The 26532-nt window shown below is 52.4% G+C and overlaps 9 protein-coding genes across 9 annotated transcripts; 2 read left to right on the top strand and 7 right to left on the bottom strand.

Moving 5' to 3' along the window:
* Window positions 1-212: 212 nt before the first annotated feature.
* On the bottom strand, window positions 213-2207 carry N7510_008714 (glycoside hydrolase family 172 protein; the record flags this gene model as incomplete). The annotated part of the gene is made up of 1 exon (XM_056980639.1): window positions 213-2207. One exon carries the CDS (start codon window positions 2205-2207, stop codon window positions 213-215), a length of 1995 nt encoding a protein of 664 aa, XP_056830848.1.
* Window positions 2208-4250: 2043 nt separating this feature from the next.
* Window positions 4251-6092, top strand: N7510_008713 (siderophore iron transporter mirB; the record flags this gene model as incomplete). The annotated part of the gene is made up of 3 exons (XM_056980638.1): window positions 4251-4433; window positions 4474-5095; window positions 5161-6092. The coding sequence occupies 3 exons, from the start codon at window positions 4251-4253 to the stop codon at window positions 6090-6092; spliced, it is 1737 nt and encodes a 578-aa protein (XP_056830847.1).
* Window positions 6093-6217: 125 nt separating this feature from the next.
* On the bottom strand, window positions 6218-7321 carry N7510_008712 (uncharacterized protein; the record flags this gene model as incomplete). Its single annotated transcript, XM_056980637.1, has 3 exons — window positions 6218-6331; window positions 6383-7264; window positions 7310-7321. 3 exons carry the CDS (start codon window positions 7319-7321, stop codon window positions 6218-6220), a joined length of 1008 nt encoding a protein of 335 aa, XP_056830846.1.
* Window positions 7322-7613: 292 nt separating this feature from the next.
* On the bottom strand, window positions 7614-8414 carry N7510_008711 (haloacid dehalogenase, type II; the record flags this gene model as incomplete). The annotated part of the gene is made up of 1 exon (XM_056980636.1): window positions 7614-8414. The coding sequence occupies one exon, from the start codon at window positions 8412-8414 to the stop codon at window positions 7614-7616; it is 801 nt and encodes a 266-aa protein (XP_056830845.1).
* Window positions 8415-11194: 2780 nt separating this feature from the next.
* N7510_008710 (putative nuclear migration protein) lies at window positions 11195-15136 on the top strand (the record flags this gene model as incomplete). Its single annotated transcript, XM_056980635.1, has 2 exons — window positions 11195-14174; window positions 14229-15136. The coding sequence occupies 2 exons, from the start codon at window positions 11195-11197 to the stop codon at window positions 15134-15136; spliced, it is 3888 nt and encodes a 1295-aa protein (XP_056830844.1).
* A 517-nt stretch (window positions 15137-15653) lies between these two features.
* Window positions 15654-15980, bottom strand: N7510_008709 (cytochrome b5-like heme/steroid binding domain-containing protein; the record flags this gene model as incomplete). The annotated part of the gene is made up of 2 exons (XM_056980634.1): window positions 15654-15731; window positions 15804-15980. The coding sequence occupies 2 exons, from the start codon at window positions 15978-15980 to the stop codon at window positions 15654-15656; spliced, it is 255 nt and encodes an 84-aa protein (XP_056830843.1).
* A 318-nt stretch (window positions 15981-16298) lies between these two features.
* On the bottom strand, window positions 16299-19658 carry N7510_008708 (putative mRNA splicing factor RNA helicase (Cdc28); the record flags this gene model as incomplete). Its single annotated transcript, XM_056980633.1, has 1 exon — window positions 16299-19658. The coding sequence occupies one exon, from the start codon at window positions 19656-19658 to the stop codon at window positions 16299-16301; it is 3360 nt and encodes a 1119-aa protein (XP_056830842.1).
* Window positions 19659-20647: 989 nt separating this feature from the next.
* On the bottom strand, window positions 20648-23904 carry N7510_008707 (tyrosine protein kinase SWE1; the record flags this gene model as incomplete). The annotated part of the gene is made up of 2 exons (XM_056980632.1): window positions 20648-21379; window positions 21433-23904. The coding sequence occupies 2 exons, from the start codon at window positions 23902-23904 to the stop codon at window positions 20648-20650; spliced, it is 3204 nt and encodes a 1067-aa protein (XP_056830841.1).
* Window positions 23905-25616: 1712 nt separating this feature from the next.
* Window positions 25617-26118, bottom strand: N7510_008706 (GFA family protein; the record flags this gene model as incomplete). Its single annotated transcript, XM_056980631.1, has 2 exons — window positions 25617-25913; window positions 25966-26118. 2 exons carry the CDS (start codon window positions 26116-26118, stop codon window positions 25617-25619), a joined length of 450 nt encoding a protein of 149 aa, XP_056830840.1.
* Between the last annotated feature and the right edge of the window lie 414 nt (window positions 26119-26532).

Below are 26532 nucleotides of genomic sequence, written 5' to 3'. Positions count from 1 at the left end.
TACCATCAGATAACGCAAGCGGACCAGCCACCGCCCTCGCCTAAGTGCTGTCGAATCCACTTTGGAAGCAAGAAGTGCAGGGGATAATAATAATTATCAGAATAGGAAAATAGGTACAATGGACTCAAGTAGCCTCTCATTTTTGGGTCTCAATCCAGATATTATTAACTATTGTAAGTGCCTCATACAACCTTGCCCCGCTCGCTCCTAAGTCATTCATAGTGTCTCGCCAGATAATAAAACGCAGTAGTCTCGTAGTTCGCGTTGACATCGTTGTTCACGGGTCCGTGCTCGATATTGAAGGAGATCCCATCATCGAAATTCATGGAATCGGCCAACATCAACCGGGACGCCTCGAGACACTCCCCAATGCAGTTCAGCTCCCGAAATTCGTGAGCCTCCATGCCAGTCAGAGGCATCGCAAAAGGAACAGCAGTCGAACCATATGTCCCGTCCTGCGCGTCTGTAAAGTACCAACCAGACTCATAGAAGTCCTCGGTTCCGGTACCGAGCATAGTGGCTTGATCAAAGGGACCTGTTTTACCGTCACGGTTCGTCCACACCTTCAGATCACCCTCGAGGAAGTCGAGAGTGTTGTTCGGCGGTAGAATGGCACCCCGGAATGCCTGGGTTACTCCACAGGCCACACCCCGGCCCGTTTCGCTGAGGAAGTTCCATAGAACACCCGTTTTTGTTTCTGCGTGGTGGTGCTGTGTCGCAAAATATCCCCATGGTGCGGGCGGAGCAGACCATGGTGCCCATTTCAGATCAATTGATCCCTGCACTGGCGCTCCAGCATGATTAACGAGTTCCACAACTACAGAGTTGTTAAATGGCATTGGCCACCAGGATGTAAACGCGCCATTCTCGCTCAGGGTATCAATAGACAGCATCAATGACCGCACGGCGAACTTTCCAAGCGCCGACCCAAAGAATGATCCGATGGGACCATCTGCTGTTGTCTGGCCATCGAAGGTGAGTTTTAGGTAGAGGTCGCTGATGAGTTGAAGGGACCGGGTCGCTTGCTCCAGGCGATCTCCTTCGTATAAGTAATGCCTAACGCCGCTCCAAGTTTGGCCGCTGATTTCATAGTCGTGTGTCGCTTCGTCGTGTGGATTGTTGGGTCCAACATTCAATAGATCCATGAGTTCCCAGTCGGACGTGTCATTCAGTTTGCAGTGCACAGCATAGAAGAATTCGTTGAAGTCAAGGTCCGAAGCAATAAAAGTACTTTTGACGTTTATAGTTCTCTTGTTTGCCGTCAATTCCGGTTTCAGCTCCAAGGTCTGGTCCGCCCAGGTTGCATTCTTGCTGGGTCCACTGTCGGACCATTCACCTGCATCTTTTCCATCAACACTGACTGCCGCACGCTGATGGCCAATAGTGCTATCTAAACGTCGGGTGAGTTGACACTGTGTGCTGCCAGGGTCTAGCTTAAACGTTGCTGAACTCCAACCACCTTGCCCGTACGCACGACCATCGTCTTCCACATGTGGCGCACCCAGAATTTCCGGCACTCGTAACTGCAGCTGAGTGACGATACCCGAGCCGGAGATTGTGGCCACTTGAGAGGAATTGCCTGAATCCACTGTAAATGCGTGGCTCTCACTGCGAGTGCGTCGCGGCGAATATGGACATGAAGATACCCTCGAACGACACTTTGGGTCAACAACACCAAAGCGACGAGAAGTATCTAAGGCATCCAATGCGCTGTCTTTAGGGTCGAATATGTTCACATTTGCATCCGCAGGCAGTTCTCGGTACACAACGTGGTAATAATGGGGATTGTGAAGGGTGCTGATGATCATTGACTTCGTGTAGGGCATGGGCACCTTGATCACATTGCCACCATTGGTATCATTGGTATTCCCTACCAATGGCCAGACGAATGGAGCTCCTATGTCTCCATTCACGAGGCTCTGAAGATCATGCTGCAATACCAAATGCGAATCTAGCTCGATACGAATGTCACCGATGGGGACGACACTGTCGTTTTCGTACGTGAACCAAATTGATGCAATCTCACCCGGACCTTTGGCATCAGCAATAACGCAGCGGCCGTCTGTACTGTTGTAAAGACACGAATATGTTCCGTAGGATCCGTCATTATTCCCATTCGTGCGATCATACGACGAGAATTGCTTGGTGATTTCCCCAGGCCGGAGGGTGAACATATCAAAGCGGCGATAGGCGTCCCAGCCCAGCATCGGGTAGGACGCCGCAACCGAAGATATAAGAGCACATAGAGTTAATAAGTGCATTTTGAAGAAAAGAGCGATCAGCAAGGGAACTGAAAGCTTGGTTGTTGGAATGCCGAGGCGGGTGGCTTGTTTTATATTTAACCTCAGCTCGGCAGGCACTGGCAATTCTCCGAAAAAAATAACACCGTAACATTGTCTCTGGTATTTCACCTCCTCTTTTGCGACCGAGAATGTACCCTTGCATCAATAAATCTACCGTCTAGTTTGCGGGGAAGAATCGATCGGCCTTTATGATTTCATTGACCCGAAGGATTAACCCGATTAACCGAAAGCTAAAAACTGGAGAAGTAGATCGGCAGTCAGATGCCGGGGTCTTTTTTATCAAAATCTTGATTTATTGAGGCACAACCTGTTGTCTATCACAGCGTAGGATTGCGAAGTGCAGGGTTCGAAGATGCACAGCGGGGACGTCTTGACGCGAACGCTCAAGGACTCGGCAGTTCGAAAGTGCATCTCCATACATTCTATCAACCTTCCTATGTCCTCTGAAGGAAAGCATGATGTCCACGACTTCCTAACCGGGAAATCTCCCCCCTACAAATCATACCGAAAATGAAAATTAAAGCATAAAGGTTGTTTCAGACCAATTTCAGTAGATAATTAGAATAAATCCAACGTAATTAGTGTGAGCATATCATATAAGAAGAGCCCCCAAAATAAAGTCTCGGCTCAGGAGGATATTGCAAAACATCCGAGATTCTGAACTGCGCTTTTCCCTTGATGATTAAGGCGAGAATATAAACACGTTGACTGTGCCAGGATTACAAGAGGTTATTAGTATGGTTATGCACCGATATAATTATCATTAGCGATAATAATACTGGGATGCCAGACCTAAAACGCAAGTTCGGAATCTGAGCTCGTGGATATTTCTACAATGATATAAGATCGGCAAGCCCAACCTCAAGAAAATTATTGCTTAACCCTCCTCGTATCGGTAAGACGATTGAAAAGGAACATCAAGTGTCAGATCCTGAGCCAAGCCTGCAAAGCAACAGCCCAGCACTTTACCAGAACTCTGCCACATGGCCTCTAGGCAGATGGATGGAACTGGAAATATCAAGTCTTAGTGGGACGTATTCTAGGCTACGCAGGTGCCCACTTGGCAAGCTCCACAGTGTGGTAAGTGGCCATAGACCTATGGGAGCAGACAGGCACTGCTACCCGCCACAGGCGAGGGTCCATCCAAGACGATCATCCATTATGTAACAAAAAACAGCTGGTCCTCTCGGCCCGGGACTTTCCTTACTCACATCACCTTGACTCTGCTATGGATGCTTTTGCATTACCAGTCTCATTCTCACTTGGGAAGCAAGCTTATACTCAGCCGCACAACTTTCAAGAAGATCAGCATGGGGAGATTCGGCCAATGAATTGTAGAATTCTTGGACAAGAATTGCAGTATAAACCTATTATTATCCTTGCGGGTGCGGAGCTTCGTTTCTTATCTGATCGTCTGTGCGCGGAGGCAGCAAGGAATCACCAACACATAAGTGGGCCTAATTTCAGAGCATCCCTGTTGGACTGGAAGCTTTGATCGAATCGTCGTCGCCATTTGATGTTTCATTTCATCTTGGCCCTCCTTTCCCATTGGCCCTTGACGGTCTGCCCGCTACCGGCGGCATTGGCATCGTTTCCATGACTGCGCCAAACACGGTCCGCGTATTGCGACGTAGGGGGTCGTGGGTCTTCCCAATAGGCTCGGGATGATGGTTGGTTGTAACGAAAGTTTTTTTTTCTTGGCTGTCGACTCCTCCGTGATCGGGTGATGGTTCAACGAATCGCCCGATCAAAACGTGTGCGACTAGCCCTGTGGTGGATTGGGGGCCATCTGATAATTTTTTTCCGCGATCAAGAGTCAGCTTTTATCTTGGTCTGTTCCGACGAGCCTCTTTACACGCCTTGCCTAAGAATTCAGCCAACAACGAGCCACTGCCGACCACGTACTGATATCTCTGCTCGGGAAATCGAAGAATCTTCCGGTCCACCATGGCCGAAAATGTCGACGAAAAACTTAGGACTCCTCAAACGGAGGAAACTCCTTATGTTGAGTCCCAGCATCCCCAGGAGGAGGATCTTCCCGACCAGACCGCGCAGGATGGTGTGAGAATCGCAGAGGCCATGACCATGTCGTGGAGCAGAACATCGCTGATCGTGGTCTACATTAGGCAAGTAATCACATTAGGTATACTGAAAACTAAACTAACAAAAGTACTTTCCTAGTATGTGGTTACTTTACTTTAGCAATGCCTTTGAAGGCCAGCTAGAGACCAATCTGAATCCTTACGTGTCGAGCGCCTTCGAAGATCACTCCCTGATGCCGGTCATCAATGTGGTGTCGAGTACCCTTTCCGGCGTCACATATATGCCTGTTGCTAAGATTCTGAATTTGTGGGATCGCACCGTCGGCTTTATGTCGATGGTATCGATTGCAACTCTGGGTATGGTTCTCATGGCCAGCTGTAACAGTTTCCCGCTGTATGCAGCGGCCCAGGTATTTTACTCGATTGGCTTCACTGGGATGATCTTCTGTGTGGATGTCGTCACCTCAGATACCTCCACTATGCAAAACCGTGGGCTTGCTTTCGCCTTTACTTCGTCCACCTATATTATCACTGCATTCGCGGGCCCGGCTGCAGCCGAGAAGATCTATGGCTTTAATTGGCGGTGGGGATACGGTGCCTGGGCAATTGTCGTGCCCGCCGTGTCGGTGCCCATGGTGGTTGTGATGCAGCTCGGCAAGCGAAAGGCAATGAAGAACGGACTGATGGCACGGCCCCGTAGTAACCGTACCTGGTACGAAAGCATATGGCATTACATGATTGAATTTGACTGTAAGACACTCTTTCCTCTTTTGCACGTTCACCTAGCCTGGCAGACTCTGACCAAAACTCATCAGTCATCGGCGTTTTCCTTGTCTGCGCGGGATTCGTCATCTTTTTGTTACCCTTTACCCTTGCTGGTTACTCTGAGGGCCTCTGGACTAGTGCTTACATTATTGCGATGATCGTTGTTGGGTTCGTTCTCCTGGTTGTCTTTGCCTTTTGGGAGAAATACGGCGCCAGCAAACCATTCGTTCCCTGGTACCTGCTCAAGTCGCGCACGGTCTTGGGTGCCTGTCTACTTGACTTTACGTACCAGGTTGCTTACTACTGCTGGTATCTGTACTTGACCTCGTACTTACAGGTCGTGTACAATACGTCAATTGAGTCGGCTGGGTATATCAGTAGCATCTTCGATGTTGTCTCGAGCGTGGAGCTTATAGCCGTGGGTTTCTTAATCCGCTGGACTGGCCACTTCAAATGGATTCTCCTGTGGGGTGTACCACTGTACATTCTGGGAGAAGGCTTGATGATCTATTTCCGGAATCCCGGTTGGGGCATTGGATATATGGTTCTGTGTCAGATCATTATTGCCTTGGGTGGAGGAGTGATTACCATCGGCGAACAAGTTGCCGTTTTAGCCGCTTCTGACCACAATGATGTCGCAGCCGTTCTTGCTCTGCTGGGTCTTGTCGGCTATATTGGTGGCTCCGTTGGTAGCAGCATTTCGGGCGCTATTTGGACCAATACCCTGCCCGGAGAGCTGAGAAAGAGGCTATCAGAAAAGAACCAAGGCGAGATCGACAGCATCGTTGGTAGTCTTCCCAAGCAGCTGAGTTACCCCATGGGCTCTGAGATGCGAGAGGTTATTGGGTTGGCCTACGCGGCAACCCAGAAGCGCATGCTAATTGCCGGCACGGCAATTATGGCTCTTGGCCTGGGCTTTACCTTGCTGATCAAGAACATCAACGTCAGGAAGGTTGACCAGGTCAAGGGTATGGTGTTCTAGACACGCCAGAGGCAATTCCGGCTCTGGAATTGCATTTGGATAGGGATTCTTTTCGTAACGGATGGGAGAAGGTGAACGGGCAAATAAAAGTGCATTTGTATAAATGAATGTCATTAAATTGCATATCAACTCTGCTCGTGCTTTTCGGGTGGCAGTATATCCGGAACAGGACCGAGTGGAATCACAAGCTGTCCGCCGCCAGTCCCTTTTCCAAGAGCTGCGATATATCCAAATTTGTACTGAAGTTGTCAGTAAATTACTAAATTGTTTAAAGTTCAGACAGCACCTACAATATCAAAGAAGGTTGTCTGTTTAAAGGCACCGCGGGTCTTCTCGGATTTGTCATAGTAGAGCCGGCGATACCAGCGCTCGATGCGCGGGTAGTCATGTCTGATCATTTTCAAGTTACACTTGAAGATCAAGTAGTATGCCACATCGAACCGTGCAATGGTCGTGTACAGGCGAATGTCGGCTTCAGTGATGTTTGCCCCAAAGAGAAATGGTTGATGCTCGGGTTGGGCAAGATGCGCCTCAACGCGGTCAAGAGCTTCGAACAGGGGATAAATGTTTTCCTTGTACGCTTCCTGAGTAGCAGCAAAGCCGGTTTTGTACACACCGTTGTTTATTTGCGGATACACCCAGGCATTCATCGCGTCAATCTCATTTCTCAAGTGCTCAGGATAAAAACCGCCTCCCGGACGATTGACTTCGCGCAAAGCCTCGGGCAGGAGATCGTCAAACTCGGTATAAAACATGCGGATGACCTCACTACTTTCGTTGTTGACTATCGTCTCTTTTTTCTTGTTCCATAGCGTTGGCACTGTATATCGCCCTTCATACTGCGGATCTGCTTTCAAGTAGAGTTCTTTCAAAGTCTTAAAGCCGTACAGAGGATCTTTCTCGGCAGATCCTCTGGCGCCAGAGAAGAACCATCCATCCGGTCCGAGTTCTGAGTCCAGGATGACCAGCTGGATAATATCACCAAGTCCCTTGAGCGTCCACACTAGGTTGGCTCGATGCGCCCAAGGACATCCAAGGTTGATGTACAGCACGTAGCGGTCTTTCTCTGCAGGGAACTCGGCGGAAGGACTCCGAGAAATACTAGACCGAAAGACCGATTCTTTGCGTCGGAAGTGGCCGTCCGAGTCGGCATGTTTGTAAATCTTGGGCTTCTGACAGATTAATTACTTTTTCTTGACTCGACCTCTTATACGTACTCCAGTGCTCATGATCGCTGCTAACGAAGCCGATGGGGTGTTTCAAGCGGGATAGGGGACTGCTATTACGGATCAGAGGATACCAGATTCTTCGGCAGACAGATACTTGTCACTTTTGATCAGAAACTGGCCACTCTCATGGCATTAAATAGGTGATTACATGCATAAGATCGGGTGAACTGGGGCTGACAAATCTGTCGTCATCGCAATCCGAGATTCCATAAGCAGATGAGATGATATGTAATAAACAAAATGCTTGGTTATTCAACAGATCATGACCTAATATTTGACTCCTGGTGTCGGGTTACGAATCCGACTTAATACCAAACCGTCGAGCCAGCTCAAGGAAGCCCCCTGTATTCAGCCCAATCCACATATCAACGTACCCTTCCACCTGGGCTTGCTTAACTTGATCTGGCGGCAAGGACTCCTCCAAGTCCCGCTCGACGTAAATTGTTTGAAACCCACAACTCTTGGCCGCCTTTAGATCGTAAAGGTGCGCGGCTACCAACGCGCACTGCGCCGGCTCCAGTCCGAACTTGTTGGCTGCCCCATGATAAACCTTGGGCGAGGGTTTATAGGCCCCAAAATGCTCCGCGCTGACGAGATGGGTGAAAGGCAGGGGCCCATTTCTCTTCAGGTCCTCAAGTAAGGATACATTGCCATTGGACAAAGTGGCAGTTTCGAATTTGGAGTTCAGCAATTCCAACCCCTGTGTGCTGTCCGGCCACGGGTCGAGTCGGTGCCAGCAGAAAGCAAGCTCCCATAGTTCACTGTCGGTGAATAGCTCGTGGATGCCCCGTTGCCGTAGTAGGTCTTGTATGGCGTTATAGTGGTGCTGATCTACCGACACGAACTCTTTGGAAGGATCGAAAGTCTTGGTAAACTTGCCATAGGACTGGCGCCATTCTACGGCGAGAGCCAGCCAGTCCTGTGAGCTCATTGCAGACGCATGTTCCCGCACGCTGGCTGACAGGTTCTTGTTGGGGTCATCTAAGGCCTGCTGGACAGCGGTCTGCAAGGCCGTAGTGACGCATGAACGCCATTCAACGACCGTGCCAAAGGTATCAAAAAACAGAGTCCGGGGTGGGTGTTCAGTCGACATGGCTACCGTGTTATTGACCAGAGAGGAACTCGCAAGATAAGAACCACGCAGAGCCAGAGCTGTGTGACCTCGGCCATCTTGGAGCTTAGTCAGGATTCGTGATGATCAGCCTGATTGTTCTGCCGATAATCGAGTTAAGAGGTTCATATCTTAAGATATTTTTTCACAAATCAGACACATTGTTGCACCCCGGCTACTTATGATATAGATCTTTCTAGCAAGACGGTAAGCAAGTGAAGGATTAGGCACCGTCCATTTGAGGTACGTATATAGTTATGGCTTCGAGGCTGTTGACAATATTGGAACCCCACGATTATTTCAAATGAGATCTGAAATGTCGAGGAAGACAGATCGGGTGGCGATCAAGAACCAATCAAGAGATCGCATCTAGGGCATCTCATGTGGCATTGACATGACTCTCCATGTGGCGGGTCGCGCAAGGGACAGAAATAGACTCGTCCAAGACACATGGCGATAGATAGCATACAACATTGTAGACAACCTACAGTGCAATTGTCGAGGACGGTTGAGGCGCATTCCAGTATGACTGTCAGGTGTTGATGTTATTATCCTCATTCCTCGCGCATAGTTAAACCACGGTGTCCCCCGCCAAGAAGACCCCCCGCCTAACATTAGTGTTTCTGTCAGAAACAAAGAAACCCACGGACCCTGCTGATGTTAAGTCCTGCTGAGAGAGCTAATTAAACTACGGAGTACGGAGACGGTCACATCGACTCGACCTGTCATCCAACGGCCCGGCAGAAGTACGCGATCTGATCCCCCTGAAGCCGACGAAGTGGGTCTGAATGGTTCGGGTCTGGTTTGCAATCAGGCCATGACGGCCTCGACGCGTGGAGTCGGTGGCCGGACGAAGCCGGAGACTTATAGGGGAGAAATTGTGAATCATTAATAGTTGAGTCTTACCCAACTGGGCTAGGGCTACTCTGACAGGAGCGTTCAGGGACCACGAGGAGCCTAGCTCCAACACACGCGTACCGGATTTCGTTTCGGCCAGAAAAACAAAGAGACCACGAGGTTGGTTCTTCTTAGTCCGGCCGAAGAAGTGGAGTGCCCCCGAGGCCCTTATGGTGGAGACCTTGAATGGGTCTCGCAAATAATAACCACTTATTTTTGTTTTTCCTTTCTCTCGGCTACCCCTAACATTTTGATTCTTCTGCTTTGTACAGGGTGCATATTGAAGTAATAATCAATGCCCAGCGAATGACCCTGTGCCCGTGTAGCTGAAACACGCTTGCAAAGCCAGAATCCGAGACACAGACCAGACCACAGGTTCTCGACTGAAATTGCCTACGACGATCAGCAACACGCTAAAGCGGACTGGTCAGCGCCAGCACAGGGGAAACGCGCTAGCAGCCCACTCCTTTTTCCTGGGAGTCCAATTTATTCGATTCGCTCGCTTTAGCTCTCGGGGATCATCCCGTCTGGGATAGATTACCCAGCGCAATGGGCTCAGTAGTACGCAGGTCGATGATCTCTTAGGATCGCACGCAAAAAATAGGAGAATCTCAAGAGGATCTTCGCCTTTCTCTAGAATTTGAGAGCAGCCTGGTCACAGTGGAGAATCTCGATGCTTTCGTCACCGACGAACGAACACCTTCCCCATGCTGGGACTGGTTCGGCCCTGGAGTGGGTTCGATGATCCTCGACCCAGACCGTGCTCGTAAACACTCCTTTTTCGAGCTGGACCTGTGGCTTACTGTTTATGCTGGGCCCTTGTTGTACCGCGCCCTTCGCCCTCAATACTTATTCCCTGTTCAGAACGTGGGAAATTGTCCAACCGTCAAGGTTTAGATGTATAAAACGGCTTTCCTGTGCCTTTGAGAACAGACCTCTAGCCACCGCGATCTGTTAGCTCCCTCTCTACCAACATCCAATCCTAGTGTCTTGGGTGGCAGCTTGCAGTGGAGCATCATCCAGCGCCAGGGCTAATCGGGTCTATTTCTTGCTTTCCCCATGTCCCCCTAATGAACAACCCCTGGATGGTCGATTTCTCGTTCAGTGGTAACTAAAGCAGTTAGTTATTCGACAGAGGTGTCTGGCCCTCACACTCCGGCGCGCTTCCGACTGTCCTTTGCCGCAAGGCTGATCTAGATTCCTTAACGTTCTCCATCCATCTACCGGCGGTGTAACGGGCTAGGACTACTCGGCACAGGCGCTTCTCGGATCATTGCCTCCTTTGTGATCCTCGGCGATCTCGCTTTGCCTTCTGCTTCATCCCCATCCGCTTTCCGTCTGCGCCGCTGGAGCGATCACGATCAAATTATTTTTCGTTCTCGAAGCTGGACTGATCCATTTCTCCTCCTCTCCTCCGGGGAGCAGTTGACAGCTTACTCGCTACCTGCAGTCGACAAGACGAGTGTCTGCTATTCCCAAAGTCTCTCTGGTGCGTAAGTAGAGTTGCGGTCTCTCCTTGAAGATTCAAAACTGCTCTCACCCCCCGTGCAACCCGCATCGGCGCTGTGGCCCGTGGCTGACCGATTGTTTGACAAAGTTCTACCCAATCCGATTACACTCCCCTCCTGCCTTTTAGAAATCGCCGAGAATCAATTTGCGACAGGCGCGCATTGGGACGCTCGGCAGCAATCGGTCGCCGTCGAATGTCATCCTATTGATGGGAACTAGTCGTGCCGTGCTCTGGCTAGCACAAGGAAAGGGTGATGGTCTGAAGCCTTTTATCTGGTAGAAGCGCAGCAGCGATAGCCATGGACCTACATTCCCCGGTTGCCTCCATGGCTCAACCAGCCCCAGCACCGTCCACCATGTCGCGGGGTCCGTCTACGGCACGGTCGAGGTCTCGGCCTTCTATACGTCGACGCGAGTCATCTCCCGGACCGTCCTCATCGACTCCCGGCCTGCCGACGCCGGCACTTTCTCCGGACGGACAGAGTGACAGCGAAGAAATCACGGAGGAAGATACATTGTCACCATTCGATCCACGAAGGATTACGCCCACCCTTCATGCCTCGCTCGTTTCCGAAATTCTCTCGCTCCGCCGCGAAGTGGAGAGTAAGACCAAAACCATTGATGTATTAGAACAAAGTCTGGATGAATCGACGAAAGAAAATGAGACTCTGGGTTCCAATCTGTCACAGGCAACCCGCGAAGCCCGCTCTCTAAAACATCAGATCCACCTTCTAGAGGGTGGCACTTCATCTGCGATGACCGAACTGGCCCGGGAGCGGGATGAAGCTGTTGAGAACATCACCGATGTCCGTAAAAAACTGGAGCAGGCACAGAAAAGGGTTCGGAGTCGAGAAGATGATACCGAGCGAATGCAGGCGCTATGGGACCGCGAGCGTGAATCCTGGACCAGCGAGCGGCGGAATTGGGAGCGCAAGGTTCATGTGGTGGAAGGTCGGTTGAAGACCGTCTTGAACGAAGTCGCAGCGGCCCAGGAAAATGGCACGCTGGCAAAGGAAATGTCCAAAGACAGAACCAAGGAGAGCGACACGGCCAGTGTAATATCCAGCAGTCCAGGACATCGCCGCACGAGCGTTACGAGCATGACGTCTGATGAGGGCGACTCCAATGTCCACAATGTCCGGTATTCGGTGATGAGCATTGCCACTGGTGCTAAGGGTGATTCGGGCCTGAATCTAGCAGAGGAATTGGCCTTTGACGAAGAGGATGAGTTCGCAGACTCCGACGACGACGACGACGACGACGCGCCTGACTCGCCTGAGGCTCTTCCCGAGGAACGACCGGTTTCGAGTCAGTCGCATGCATCCCACACAGCCGTGGCTTCCAAGGCAAGGAAACTGCTGGGTCTTGCTATCCAAAGCGCCGATTCGAGTCATGCGACAGATTACCGTGCCTACGAGCCAAGCAGCCAAACAAAAGCTGCCCGGCCAGCTGTGGAATACTGCGATTCAGGCAATCAATACTCTCCTCCTTCATCTCCCAAGCTATCTCCTGTGATTGAGAGCCCGGTGGGCGAAACTGCCACTGTGTCTGTGGAAACGCAAACTGATCTGGCCCATGAAGTTGACCGCAGTGACAACGAGGCACCTCAAATGAAAAACAGTTCAACGCTAACTATTGCAAATGAGATGGTCTCTGTGTCATGCCAGACGGTTGGGGACCTACCTAGCCCTCCATGGACACCCAAACTGATCGAGCCACCATCACAGCCCGCGGAGGCTGTGTCAGAGTCAGCTCCAATGGTAACGGCCTCCACGCAGACCGATCCGACCCCGGTGGTGAAAGTCGACAATTTGGAGGAGCAGCGGTCTACTCTGTCCCCAAATGACATCCCATCGTCTGATACGGAGGTCCCCATGATTGCCATTCATCCTCCTGGCTCAGAACCGCCATCCCCTCGCAACAGCGTGGTTCTACCGCCGCAAACCAAAAGCATATCATGCCAAACCAACTTCCGGTCTATCGTTGAAGGCCGCTCGATTGGAATCCAAACAGAGGAAATCCGCATTGATCAACGCCCAGTCAAACTTCCCGCCAGTCTGCTTCCGTCCGCCATTCCCGATGTACCGCCTCGTTCTGAATTACGGGATTCGGGTATTCAGCCCTATCGAGCGCCTCCGCCCCGGCCAGTCAAGGGGACATCGACTGACCATCTCGCGAAACCATCTCGAGCACCTTCATCGGAGCACGTGCAAGCTTATCCAGGTAATAATGATAATGGCCCTCTCTCTGACGATCTGGTATCTGGACTTCGTCGACCATTCCGTTCCAGCAGCCTCTTTGCTGGCTTCAGCGACGATGAAGTAGACCCAGAAGACCGCGATGTCTTTACCGACGATGACCTTCTCAATCGCCCGTTTGCTTCCTATACCCTTCGACGGGGCAAGTTGGCTTCAAAGTCAAGGCCCAGTTTGGACGAGACGACTCTCCCTGAAATCGATGAGCAGTTGTCAGACCCTGAATCGAGACCATCGGATACCGGCCCCAATTCATCGCGCGGCGCCCAACGACCCGGTATGGCTGTCCCTAACAACCGACAGTCCGGCATGCGGAAGATGGCCATGATCTCTAACGGCGCGGCCATACACCAAAAGTCCCGCGCGCGCAGCCCTAGTTTGCCTAGTCTCGATAGTGGCAGCGCAGGCTCCAGCATCGCACCACCCTTCCCAGTCCCTATCCGCCTCAGCTCGCGTAAGATTCCACTGAATGGCAGCGATGGGCCCCCGAGCCCGACTCGCTCGACTGGCCGACAATTCTCAGACCGTGGCCATCCGTCACTCGTTCGACGACCAACCCTACGACGAGTCCGGTCCGCGGCAGCCATGTCGCAGACCGACCCTACCGAGGTTCCAGAAACTGTCTCAACATCCACGCGATCAATATCTCCTTTCACGCCAGATACCCCTACGTTTCAACACCCGCCCCTGCCATCAGACGATATCACGATGCCGCGAGATCGGCGCGTGGCACCGAAACGGGCATCGCACCGCCCAACCGCATCCCGCAACTGGAGTCAGAGTCATGAGCGACAAGACTCTACCGGAGGCGTGCAGCCCACCAGTGTCGTTGATGCAATCGCGCAGACCATGGTCGGCGAGTGGATGTTCAAGTACGTCCGGCGACGAAAGTCTTTCGGAATGGGCGAGGCCAAGGATAGCTGGGAAGGACGCAACCCGGATGAGGTGTCTGCCAACATCACCAACAGCGGCGTGCGGCATAAGCGCTGGGTATGGCTGGCTCCGTACGAGGGCTCGATTATGTGGAGCAGCAAGCAGCCAACGAGCGGGCCTGCCTTGTTGGGCAAGAGTGGTCGGAAATGTGAGGATCTCCTCATTATTATCAATGTACATTGCTAATATTTCCCGTCTTCAGTCACTATTCAGTCGGTTCTGGATGTCAAGGACGACAACTTACTGCCCAAGGGCTCCAACCCACCAACCGCGTTCAACCGCTCCATTCTGGTTCTAACGCCTCAGCGAGCCCTAAAGTTCACAGCACTCACCATGGAACGGCACTACGTCTGGTTGACGGCGCTTTCCTTCCTCAGCCATTCCGCAATGGGCTTGCACGATCTGGCAGCACTGCCACCACTTCCTCAAGAAGAAGTCGGATCACCCGTGCCGCCACAGGCCGCACTGCGACGCAATCCTATCCGTGACTCTATCCGGGTAGCCAAGGGTCGTCCACGCCCAATGCCCAAGGGCAAGCGATCCTTCGGTAGTGCAACAGCACCAGCACCCGACATGCCGTCCAATGGCCTAGATACCATCAACTCGATGATGATGGCCGCTGACGCACCGCATGTGCCTCGTTTCTCAACACACAACAGCCACACCCGCAAGCGCAGTAATACCGCGCCGCGTGCGCCGGCAATGCACGCTATCCGCAGCTTCTCTAGCAAGGACACGATGCCCTCCTGCCACAGTGGAACCACTGCCAACTCATCCGAGGCTTATTTCCCATCCATCCCACCTCCGAGTCTACCACCGGGTCTAGGCAGCGGCCGGAGCAGCTTCAGCCGCACCTCCGAAGCCAGCGGCCGTGCCTCCAGCACCCACACCGGCGCCACGTTTGATGTTGGCACCATTCGCATGGAGGCATTCATCGATCGTCACGCGGAGCAGATCAATAAACCGCGTCCGGTACCGCAGAACCGGTCGCGTCATGTGCGCAAGTCTTCCAGTCAGTGGAGCGAGCAACGCCGGCATGAGTTTGATCTCCCATCGTTTGATGAGTCTGAGCTGGGGTTCCGGCCAGAGGACCCGTTCCGAGGATTCTAGTCTCTGTCACACTCTCTTCCCCTTCCACTTCTCTATCCACTTCTCCTTCAACTTCTCCTTGCATGTCTTCTCCTCTGTACAGTCTTTGTCTATATTATACTTTCTCCTTTACTGACCTATTCCCTACTTGCATACGGTGCATATCTTTTGTTATGATGCGGCGTGTGCATCTTTGTGTTGATACCCTTGCTACTTGGCGATTCCTTGTCACTACCACTCTGGTCGATTCAGGGCGTTGCAGGAAAGGGGGCTGAATTGGGGTTGTTGATAGTGTATAATTCGTGATACTATTGTTATGGTCATTTGTTGTAGTGGTAGTCGAGGTCATTCAAGATCCCCTCTATACAGCTACATGGATACTTCAAATGTGCGAAAAAAATGAAGTATAGACGTATATCGATACGGTACCCACTATATACAGTGTCCTCACGGAAATTTCCGTCCAAGAGTGGGCGGATGCAATGCACGCTTCCCATCTCATTCAAGCCCCTCGTACGCAAGAGTTATGGGCACGGCCTCACAGCTTGGCCGCCTCCTTGACCTCCCCGATCTTCAGCTTGGGCGCATACTTCTTTAGCACGGACTCGTTGTGGTACTGCCATTGGCCATGACCATTAAAATCCACTCGCAGACCGATCACTCAGAGGGAAAAAGGGGAATCACTCACCTTCCAAAACTGCTTCGAGGCATCCTTGCCCGCCACGCGCTTGAGGATCTTGGCACCGCCGGGGTGCTCGTTGATGAACTCGGTCACGTCGTAGACACTGCTGTCGACGATGATGTAGAGGCCATTGTCGGCGTTGTTGTGGGAGGCGACGTCGGCGGGGGTGAAGGACTTGGACATTGTGAGAGATTGATAGATGTGATGGATGGGACGACAGAAGGTAAGGATTGCGAGGGGAGAAAAGGAAGACAAGAAAGAAAGGTGACGTGAATCAGAAGAAGAATAATTCCGATCGGAAATCAAGAACAGAGTCCGGGGGGTTCGGGGAGTCTGGGGCAGCCGAGGTTGAAATGAGGGACCGCGGGATTGCAATCGGGGGTTTGTGATTGGACCTGAGGCTGGGCCGGATGACTAACTTCCCAATTGTCACTTGATGTAACTATAACTAAGTGTATAACTCGTGAACCATTCCATGTTATGTGCTGACAACAACAAAATCTACATTCGGCTCTTCTCTCCACTCGCCCCGGTCCCCTTGGGTGTCTTTCGATCCAGTCCCAGGGACTCCAGATCCTTCTTCTTGTAGTAATGCGGCGCCACTTCCACCAACCACTCGGCCTGCAGCGGCAGGTTGCTGCGCATGTACTCCTTGCTGGTGAGCACCAGCTCGAAGTAAATCACCCACCGCGGGTTGACTTCGAATAACGTGCTGGACGGGTGCAGGTACACCGTCTGCCCGTTCTTGATCGTCCGGTAGCTATCGCCTCCGCGTTGCAGTCGTGCCGCGTTGGGGAAGAACCCGGACGTGATGGCCTTTTGGATCGGGATCAGGTTGGTGGAGCCGCAGCTGCTGACACTGACCTCCACGCGGTCGCACAGTTTGGCCAGTTGGTCGCGCACATCGCGTGCCCGTGTCAGGCTGCGCTGCTGGAGGAAATTCTCCCGCGCCCACACGAAGCTGAAGTCTGAATCCACCCATTGGTTCCAGATATTGAGCAGCGTCAGGTGGTCGCCGCCGTCCTTGATGGTGAACCGGTTGCGCGCACTGTCTGCATGGATCTTCTTGTCTTTGGGCCGGAAAAACAACGCGCTAGCCTCTCCCAGCATCGACACGATCGACAGGACCTCTTCCACGCAGCCGTACTTGTCTGCCGCTAGGATCGCCTTGGCCAGCATTGGGTCGGTCGGGAACTCTGCCATCTGACGACCGACCTTGGTCAGCTCGCCGCGGTCATTCAACGCCCCGAGAGCGTACAGCTGCTCCAGCGCCCGAATGATCGTCTCGGCCGGTGGGGGGTCCATGAAATCAAAGTCGAGCAACTGGTCGATGCCCAGCGATTTCAACATGAGAATAACACCGTTCAGGTTCGTGCGCTGGATTTCAGGTGTGGTATTCTCCTCCAACTCGTTGTAGTACGCCCATTTGGTGTAGAGCCGGAAGCATTTGCCCGGTCCAACTCGGCCAGCACGTCCAGCTCGCTGGTTGGCCGATGCTCGGGAACAAGGAGTCACCACCAGGCTTTCCATGCCAGTTCGCGGGTTAAACACATTCTCCTTGACAAACCCAGGGTCGATCACGTAGACAATGCCATCGATCGTCAAACTGGTCTCGGCGATATTGGTAGCCAGCACCACCTTGCGTGCCTTCGGCGGCGTGGGTTCGAAAATCTTGGTCTGGAGCTCCGAAGGCAGATTGGCGTAGATGGGACAGATGATCATCTCCGGTATTTTGCTGCCCAGTTTCCGTGCCGTTTCCTGTAAACTTTGTTCGGCCGCTTCAATCTCCTCTTGGCCGGTCAAGAACACCAGGATATCACCGGAGCCCTGCGTGACATGGATCTGGAACACTGTGGTGATCGCTGCCGCCAAGTAGTTGGCTTCCGGTTGGGAGGTGTAGTGCACATCAACGGGATATCGTCGACCGGGAATGTTGAAGATAGGCGCGTCATCAAAATACTTTTGAAATTTCTGGGCATCCATGGTTGCCGACGAGATTAGCAACTTAAGGTCAGGCCGGGCCTTGGCGATATCCTTAAGGAGACCACACGCAATATCCGTGGGCACTGTCCGTTCATGGGCTTCGTCAATCATCAGAGCCGAATACTGGCTCAGGTCTGGCTCCGTCAACAGCTCTCGCAGCAACATTCCATCCGTCATGTACTTCAGAATAGTCTTGTCGCTGGTGTTATCTTCGAATCGGATGGCATAGCCGACTTCATTGCCAATCTTAACGCCCATCTCCTCCGCCACACGTGCAGCGACACTCATGGCTGCGACTCGCCGCGGCTGTGTGCACCCAATCTTCAGGTTACCCTTGGTATATCCAGCCTCATGGAGATACTGCGGGATCTGAGTCGTCTTTCCAGAGCCCGTTTCACCAACGATGATCAAAACTTGGTGATCGTGCACGGCCTGGATGATCTGATCGCGGAACTGGTAGATCGGAAGACTCTTACGTGTCTCTTCCATCGATGCGGCCTTCTTCTCCGCGGCATCCAGCTGCTCTTTGAGATTCCGCTGCTCCGCCGTCATTAGCTTCTGAGTGCCTTCAAGTTTGGTATCCATGACAAAGTTGATCTTTTGTGAATCATCGAACACATATTCGTAGTCTCCTTCGTCGACAAACTCGGTCTTCTTAATTTGGGCTTTGGCCTTGGCTGACTGCTCCAATTCCCACTCTTCGTGCTCGGTCACAAATCGCTCCTGGCCCATATCATCGCGATCTACGTAGCGCTTGTACAGGGCCTCCTCTTTCTTTTTCCGATCGATCTTGCCCTTCTCCGTGATGTAATCTTCCGGCATCATATAGCCATCGCGGTGGTCATCGATCCGTAGTCGCTCTTCTGCAATGCGCAGGACTTCCCGATTTCGAGCAAACTCCTCTTTTTCTCGGCGAGTCAGATTCGGGTTTTCGCGCAGCTCAGCAGCTTCTTCGGCTACCTGCTGCCGAAGGAGTGCCAAGCGTTCAGTCTCTCGCTTCTTCAGATACTCCTGTCGAGATCGCAGTCGCAGATCAGGCATCATCTGGGCTCGAGCATCGGCGTCGTCGGCCAACGCGCGGCGCCGTGCAGCTTCTCCATCTCGTGTCCGGTCCTCGACGATTTTCTTGGATTTTTTGTCATCTTTGTTGGCCAATCGTTTCGCAAACTCGTCTCTCTCGCGGAGGTCGCGTTGGCGCTCTATTTCTTCCTTGGTCTGTGGATCGAGGTCTTCGGCGGGCGACGATGACCGAGGGGAGGCGGATCCGTTTTCGAGTCTTGTTCGTTTGGAGGGCGACTCTGCGAACTCGTCGGCGTGCGGCTCGTCTTCTGGAATTTCTTCGTCGCCCCAGCGATCTTCAAAGTCAGAGTCCCTCTTTCGCAGTTTTTTGGTGCGCGGGTGATCCCGAGTCTCGGCGTCGCGACTGCGATCTCTCTTTCGGCGTTCGTCCTTCTCCGAGCGACTGTCATCGCGTCTCCCGCTGTGCCGGTCTTTATCACCATCCCTGCCTTTGTCCTTTCGCCTCCTTCTGTCCCGGTCCGCCTCGACGTTCATCGGCCCTAGAGAGGTGCCAGGGTCTGGCAAGTCGTCGCCCATGTCCACCAGGCGATACTTCTTCTTCGTAGATTCGGATTTTCCCGGTGCGCCTGGAGTGGCGGACGCACTGGGTTTTGCGCCCTTGCCCAGCCGCGCAAACAGCTCCCCGCTGAATACGCCGATATCGTAGGAGCTGCCATCGAGCAAGGACTCGAGTTCGGTTTTCAGGGACGAGGCAGACTTGGCGGAGTTCGCTTTGGCGAGAACAAAATCGATGATGATGGGATCTGACGCGCCGGTCAGGCGGATGAGGGTGTCGGACACGAAAGTCTTGTTGTCCATCTTGCGGGACTTTCTCGGCGACGAATGGTTCAAGGGGGCTCAGAAACAACGGCGCATGTTGTTTCGCGGTTTGGAGGTAATGTAGTGTAGTGTAATGGCAGCGAAAAGCTGGTAGGGATCACCTTGAGGGTACAAAAGGAAGAGAGTAAGTGAGTGAAGAAGTCGGAGGTGCAAAATGCCAAGGCGGAGTGGCGATCCCCAACATTTATATATTGTTAGGGCTACGTTGAATAATCTCAGCAATAGCTTTACTTTTTTTGGTCTCTACTTCAATTTCCACTCATTATCAAATGTTTGCATTGAACACATTGCGATGCACATACGGAAAAAACGTGTTCATCCAAAGGGGCTGAGGTCAAAACAGATCAACCCATCACAACCCAAGAAAGTCGGTACGAATGAGACACTAAGACCGATGCCAGGAACACAACGCCATAGCTACCGAGGCTTATGGATCGCCATATATATGCCAACTACCAGGCACACCGATAGCCGATCTCCTCATTGACAGGAAGGAATATACAAGAGAAACCTCCAGGCAGGGGCATCAGACCCTGTGGTCAGGGGACGTTGGTACATTGTGTGACAGCTCTCATAATGCTAGACAATCGTACAAAGGAAAAAAAAAACATACACACACCCCCACAAAAACGAATGGAGAACTCCATGTTCAACTCCAAGGGAAACGCTTGTTGCAGCCGGACAAAGTCCACCGGATCATGATGTGGACAGGCAAGGAAAGGGAAACAAATCCAGCAGCGAACATGAATAAAAAGCCAGGAGACTGGCAACAACGATGGTAAGGCCATCTCGGGTTCGACTCAAAGAAGCCTGTAGCAACAAAGGGGAATCGTGAGGTAAAAAAAGGCATGGCGTGAGAGATAGGACAAAGCCGGAGTCTGATCGAACGCCCGGAAGAGATGACAAAGGAGAAGTACAACGCACAGAACACCCTCCATATGCACAACGAGTCAAAAAGAAGAGATAAATTACACATCGATCATTTCGGCGTCTTCGGCCAAGATCTCATCCGCGGGCCCCCAGTTGCCCTCAAAAACGGTGGCTCCGGCCCGGCGACGCTGATTCACAAACTGCAGTCCATATGTTTCCAGGGTCTGGTCGGCTGTCGGTCGATCCTGCGGCTCGGGGGAGATCATCCATCGGACTATCCTGTCCAACGCTTGCGCATGGTGAGAATCAACCATGAAGTCCGGTGGGTTGATAAGCTCGCCGCTTCGAGCCAGTCGAGGCTGTTTCGGTTCGGTCAATTTGCGACAGGTCAAATAGTCTCCACCAAAATCGTCATCGCCCAGGTCCGAAGCACACAGCTCCTCAAACGAGGACTCTTCCGAGACAGGGTTGCCCGAGGCGTCTCGGAAAATGCTGGTTTCCGAGCTCCAGGTCAAGCTGGGCACGTCGCTCATGTCGCCATTCCGAAGCTTCTGCCAGGACAGACCATTATCCGGCAGTTCAACGTTTCCAGCAATTTCGAATATGATCAAACCGAGAGAGAAAATATCAGCCGGCTTGTCAAAACGGCCCATGAGAATCTCCGGCCCAATGTATTCTCGGTCGCCTTCGCCTTCAATGCCATCTTCAGCAGGCCAGCGAGTAGCCATACCGAAATCACCAATCTTCAAGACACCTTCAAAAGTAACAAGAATATTGGCTGGTTTGAGGTCCAGATGGATGAATCCTTGGTCGTGAATGTGTTTCAGTCCCTGTAGAATGATTAGCATGGGTTGTGGAAAAATCAAAAAAGCAGATAACGTACCAAGGTCAGCTCGAGCAAGATCTTCCAGATCCGGAAATCATCCAGTCGGGCCTTGAGGCCAACCTGGGCGAGGAAAACATCCAAGCTGCCCTCCTCACAAAACTCGGTTTGAATGTATAGGTGGCCACCGGCCTCCCAGCTGTCCATGAATGAGACAATGTGGTCCGTGTGGATCAAAGTCTTCAACACATCCACTTCCCGAATGCGACGTTCGCGATCCTTTAGGCCGGAATAAGGCTGTTTGCTCTTTTTGACAGCCCAGACTTGATGCGGTAGAGCGGTAGGAGACTTGGGCTCACTTGAAGGAAGAGAGAAGACAGACGGTAGGGTCTGGTTGTGTGATTGAGACACGCGATAGACCTGGGAGAACTCTCCAGTTCCGATCAATTCAACCTTCTCAAACCGCGACGTTAAGCTCGGGTCCACATCAGGGATATGATAGCCGCTCATTTGAAGACTAGGTAGTTTGTTGGACGAAGAGAAGGAGTCGCGTGGCCCAGTCGGGGTGGCAGGAAAATTGGTGTTGTCGAAGTCAGGTTGCATAGAGTGATGTTGCTCATTTGGAACCGAGATCGACAACCCGCTTGGGTCGGGAGGAAAGAATTGATCACGAGGAGTCCGGGGTGACACCTGGAGGAACTTGTCCCGCAACGGACTCGCCTTCGTCTCCGACAGTCGTTCAAGAGAAGCGATTTGAGAAGTCGGAGGGGGATAGGTCCGAGAGGGTAGGAATGTCTGCTTCGTAGGAGTTGGGGGGAAATCGGTTTCTGTGAATGGTTGGTTGTCATTCCCGGAGGACGGAGACTGAGCTTGTGACAACTCGTCGCCGTCAACGCTCACAAAACTGCTACGGCGTGAAGCCTCAGGCCGACTGAAGGTGTTGCCAAAAATGCCCATACCTCGAGCGAAAGGCCCCGGTTTGGGACGTGCCGTTGTGGGAGGGTTGAATGGGGATGAGGGCACAGCATCAGAGTGCCGAAGGAGCCGGGACTTATCAAAGAGTCGCTCCGGGGGAGGGTTTGGTCCCGCAGCAAAGAGGTTGACGGGACGCTTGCATGGAGTATCAGGCATGTTCTTATTGAAGCCACCACCTTGAGGCTCTTCGGCATTGCGGTTCTTCTTTGAGATAAGTCCAGTCGACATGAATGCCGCCGGCAATGGCTTCACCAGCTTGTAGTTTTCTGGCGTCGCAAATGACTCCGCAGAGGAGGTCGATTCCTCTCGAGTTACTCGGCGGACAGGAGCAGGCCGAGTGGCACCAGCTGGGAGAGATTTGGAGAAATTGAAGATCTGCTGTGGGCGCTCGAATTTGTGCATCGGTTCATGGGTAGGCGAGTCATCGAGGCTTGACCCCGAAGAGGACTGGGTGATGGTCCGGGACAGAGGATGGGCGGCGGGACGAGTGGGTTGCGGTGCCGGGGCAGTTGGATTGGCAGAAAACAGAGGGCTGGCTGGGACAGGCCGGGGTGAGAACAAGTTCTCTTGACCGGCCTGAAACAGGCTGCTGTCAAATGACATACGCGGCCGGACTGTCAACGGAGTACCCGGTTGAGATGCCTCCGGAGAGTCTCCCGGCTGCTTGGGTCGACCAAAGAGCGACCGCTCACCCTGACGTTGCTGTAGAGTAGACCGCCGAAGAGATGAAGAGCGCTTTGGAATGGTAGCAAATGGACTGAACGGTTGGACGGGAGTGGGGAAGGATGGGATATCATCTCCTGATGGAAATGCCCCCGAAGCCTTTTCGTTGTCATGGTCGAAAATACTAAAGTCCGTCGAGATGTTTGGTATGTGTACACTGCGCCGCTTCGCCGAAGGACTGCCCCGAGAAGCTTGGTCCAAGTTCATGATGCCGTCGCTGCGCTTCAAGGGACTACCGGTGGCATACGCTCCGAACGTACCACTCCGTCGCTTCTCAATGCGCGACATCGTTGATCGAGATGCAGAGCCCGGCTCAAGCGGGAGAGCAGATGGAGAGTTGTGCGCACAGGGGCTTTCAGGAGTGGTGCTGTCTGGCACAAGCAGGTCTTCGACAGACAAAAGATTTTCTTCGCCCGGTAGTAATGAGACAGACTGGCTCGGTGTCGCGTTGCCACCGTCTGTCGAGACATTGAGGGCACGTCTAGCCGGACTCCGGGGCGATGTCCGTCGACGCATCGCCGGTCTGCAGATCTTCGCGCTTGGGGGATAAGGCACAGCGAGAGGCGATTGATGAGCGGAGGTTGGGAAGAGAACAAAGTTGTTCTGCGTGGACCGCCGTGAAGGCGACAGTGGCGATGAGACGTATGGCGCAGACTTGGAGGGAGACTGGGTGCGCGAATTGAGGAAGAAGTTAGAGCTCTTTGAGGGTGAGCGCGACAAGGACCGTCGTAGCTGTCGGATGGCCGAGCTGGCGTCAACGTGATGGATGCCCGAGTGCGATGGCAGATGGAGCGTGCCGCCCGAGTCCCGGTGCGGCGAGAAGGTTGCAACCATGATCAGGGGAATGCGTCCACAATGTGCCGCGCAACACGAAGAGAATGAGAGCTGATCGGGTGAAAACGAGGTTTCCACACGCCAGTTTAGCGCGCGATGAGATGGTAAATGTAATGCGTTGGAAGGTCTGAATATCTAGCAGGCTCCGTTGGTGTTGTGACAACAGGGCCTCAGCCACGATCACGGACTGAGCGAGCGATTTTGACGCGCCGGCGTGATCAACAACGCGGCCTTGGGGGGAGGTGGCGGTTCGTAGATGAGTCAAGAAGAATGCTGGATCGACCAGTCAGGACAGACACGCAGGAACCTCTGGAATGCTGAGCAAGGCGCAGCCGTGGTGGCGGTCGAGTCGAGGGGTGGGGGAGGGAAGTATCGGGATCACAATATGGGCAGTCATCCACTCATTGCGCAGGCGAGGAATCCGCAATTAATGCTCCTCTCCATTCAATCACGCGGCAAAACCCTGCTCTATGCGCGTGTGCAGCGAAGGTGTTTCGGTTGTTTTGCTACTTGCTCGAGGGCGCGCGCAGGTCGGGCGGGAATGTTTCAGATAAACACACCGACATGCGGCAGGCGCGAGGCGGCCGACGATGATGTCGATAACAACCGGCAGGGGCGAAACACAGAGTCGTTGGGGATGGATTCCTTTACCCAGACTGTTTCAAGGAAGCACGGAAGCGTAAGGGGCGGGCCCCCTCCCACACAGCTGTTGAGGTTGGCCCACGAGGACGAGAGAGCGATTGAGGGGGGTGGGCTGAGGAATGTGGGCTATGCTGGGTGGGTGTCGCGGATTGTGAGAGTCGGATGAGGGCGATGGAGGGTGAGTGAGGTATGTCTGGAGGCGGATGATATTGGGGGGGTGGAGAGGGGCGGGTCAAAAGAGTGAGGAAAGAAAGAATGGAGGAAAGAGAGATGAAAGTTGATAATATGATGGATCATGACGCGCCCCAGTCGCGTTGTTGCTTGTCCAGATCGGGCTTAGTGTGGCGGGCCGACGCGTGACCATAAACAAATAGTAGTTCTTATGTCAGCCAGATCTATAGTTAACTTTAGTTAACTAGTTAGTTAGTTAACGGTAACTTGGTTAAGTAACTAGTTAACTAAACGAACGAACAAACGAACAGACTGTAACTATTGTTTACTCTGTTGACTCATTCCTCTGCAGATGATGCTCGCTACTTACGCACAATGCAGCTTGCCCTGCCAGGGCTGAAGCGAATTCGAGTACGTGAACAGCTGGCCCCAGCGCAGCGATCTGGACGCCATCGGGCTGCCTACACACAGCAACGGGCGACCTCATTCGACAGAAAAAGGCACCGAAGAGTATGTACAGATGCACCTGGCCCTGGGGCCCACAGCCATTTGTTCAGAGCATTGTTTCGGAGTTCAATGGACCAGCCGCCACGCGAATTCCCCTTGCTTCGACGGCTGCCATCCATGAGTCCTCACGCGCACTCGCACTGCCACTAGATTCCTCGTCAATATGATGCGTCGTCATGCTAATTTTGGACAGTTGGCAGAAAAAAGGGCCCCGCGGGGGCCGTGAGGCGAGTGGCAAGGGGCCAGAGCCCAGAGATTGCGTAGATGGCCGGATGTGCCCTAGAATAACAACAAACAACCACAAGAGACGGAAAGTACTAAACAAAATAATACATAGCGATATTGAATATGACCTACATTTCTCGTAACAGCATTCGATTTGACACTGAGAACTACAAGACCTGAGGCACAGTATCATGGGTGATCGTCCCTTCCAAGGATGGCAGCCACCCCCTCCGCTTTTGACAAAAAAATTCCTGAAGAGGCGTCCACTCGCTTTTAGAAGGCTCTAGATCCATTGTGCCCGAAGTTATGGCCACTGCATTTTCGCCTTCGGGGATTCCTTGACTGGTGGTGAACAAAGGCGAACCACAGTTGGAACAGAAAGACCGGGAGAGAACTCTGCCTGATTCCTGGTTCTTGTCCTCGTAGACTTTGAGAACATCTTCTCCAGCGATAATACGTAGTTGCTATAGACAAGTCAGTATGGAGTGGTATCGATAGAAATGCCTAGAAGCTTACTTCTTTGCTGTAGAAACTGTTTGCCATGAAGCTAGAACCGGTGCATTTGCGACAATTATCACAGTGACACAGAAGAGTGGTTACCGGAGCCCTAGAAACTTCATATCGAATGTGCCCGCAGAGGCAACTTCCAGTGATGACAGATGGCGCCATGACTTTATGATGGGAACGAAAAAGTGATTAATAGCGATAGACGAGAAATTCAGTCAATGTTTCATGAAAGAATGAACTCGTTCATTCGCACAGGATGCCCAGTTGGGCCTCCTACGATATGACTCAGCGTTACTCCAGAAACCTCTGGAAGCTTCAGCTCACATGGACAATAATAACAACTATGCTTTCAAATGAATCTCTACTTACCACTCCGGCAGTATACAGACAGATTACGTAGCCTGACGTGCCCCACCATGGTTTGTTTATTATTGTGTGGCTTGAAGATCGTCCGGGATCTGCGAGTCATATTCCACGCTACAAGTGATGTGTGAGAACAAAAAATGAACATGTCTATTCACCAAAAACGCACAAGAAACAATAAATGCAGGAGAAGATTCAGAGACATCTCATCTA

Source organism: Penicillium lagena, assembly GCF_028827675.1.
Source record: "Penicillium lagena strain IBT 129212 chromosome Unknown utg000006l_segment0_segment0, whole genome shotgun sequence".
NCBI lineage: Eukaryota > Fungi > Ascomycota > Eurotiomycetes > Eurotiales > Aspergillaceae > Penicillium > Penicillium lagena.
This window is presented reverse-complemented; position numbering and strand designations above follow the sequence as displayed.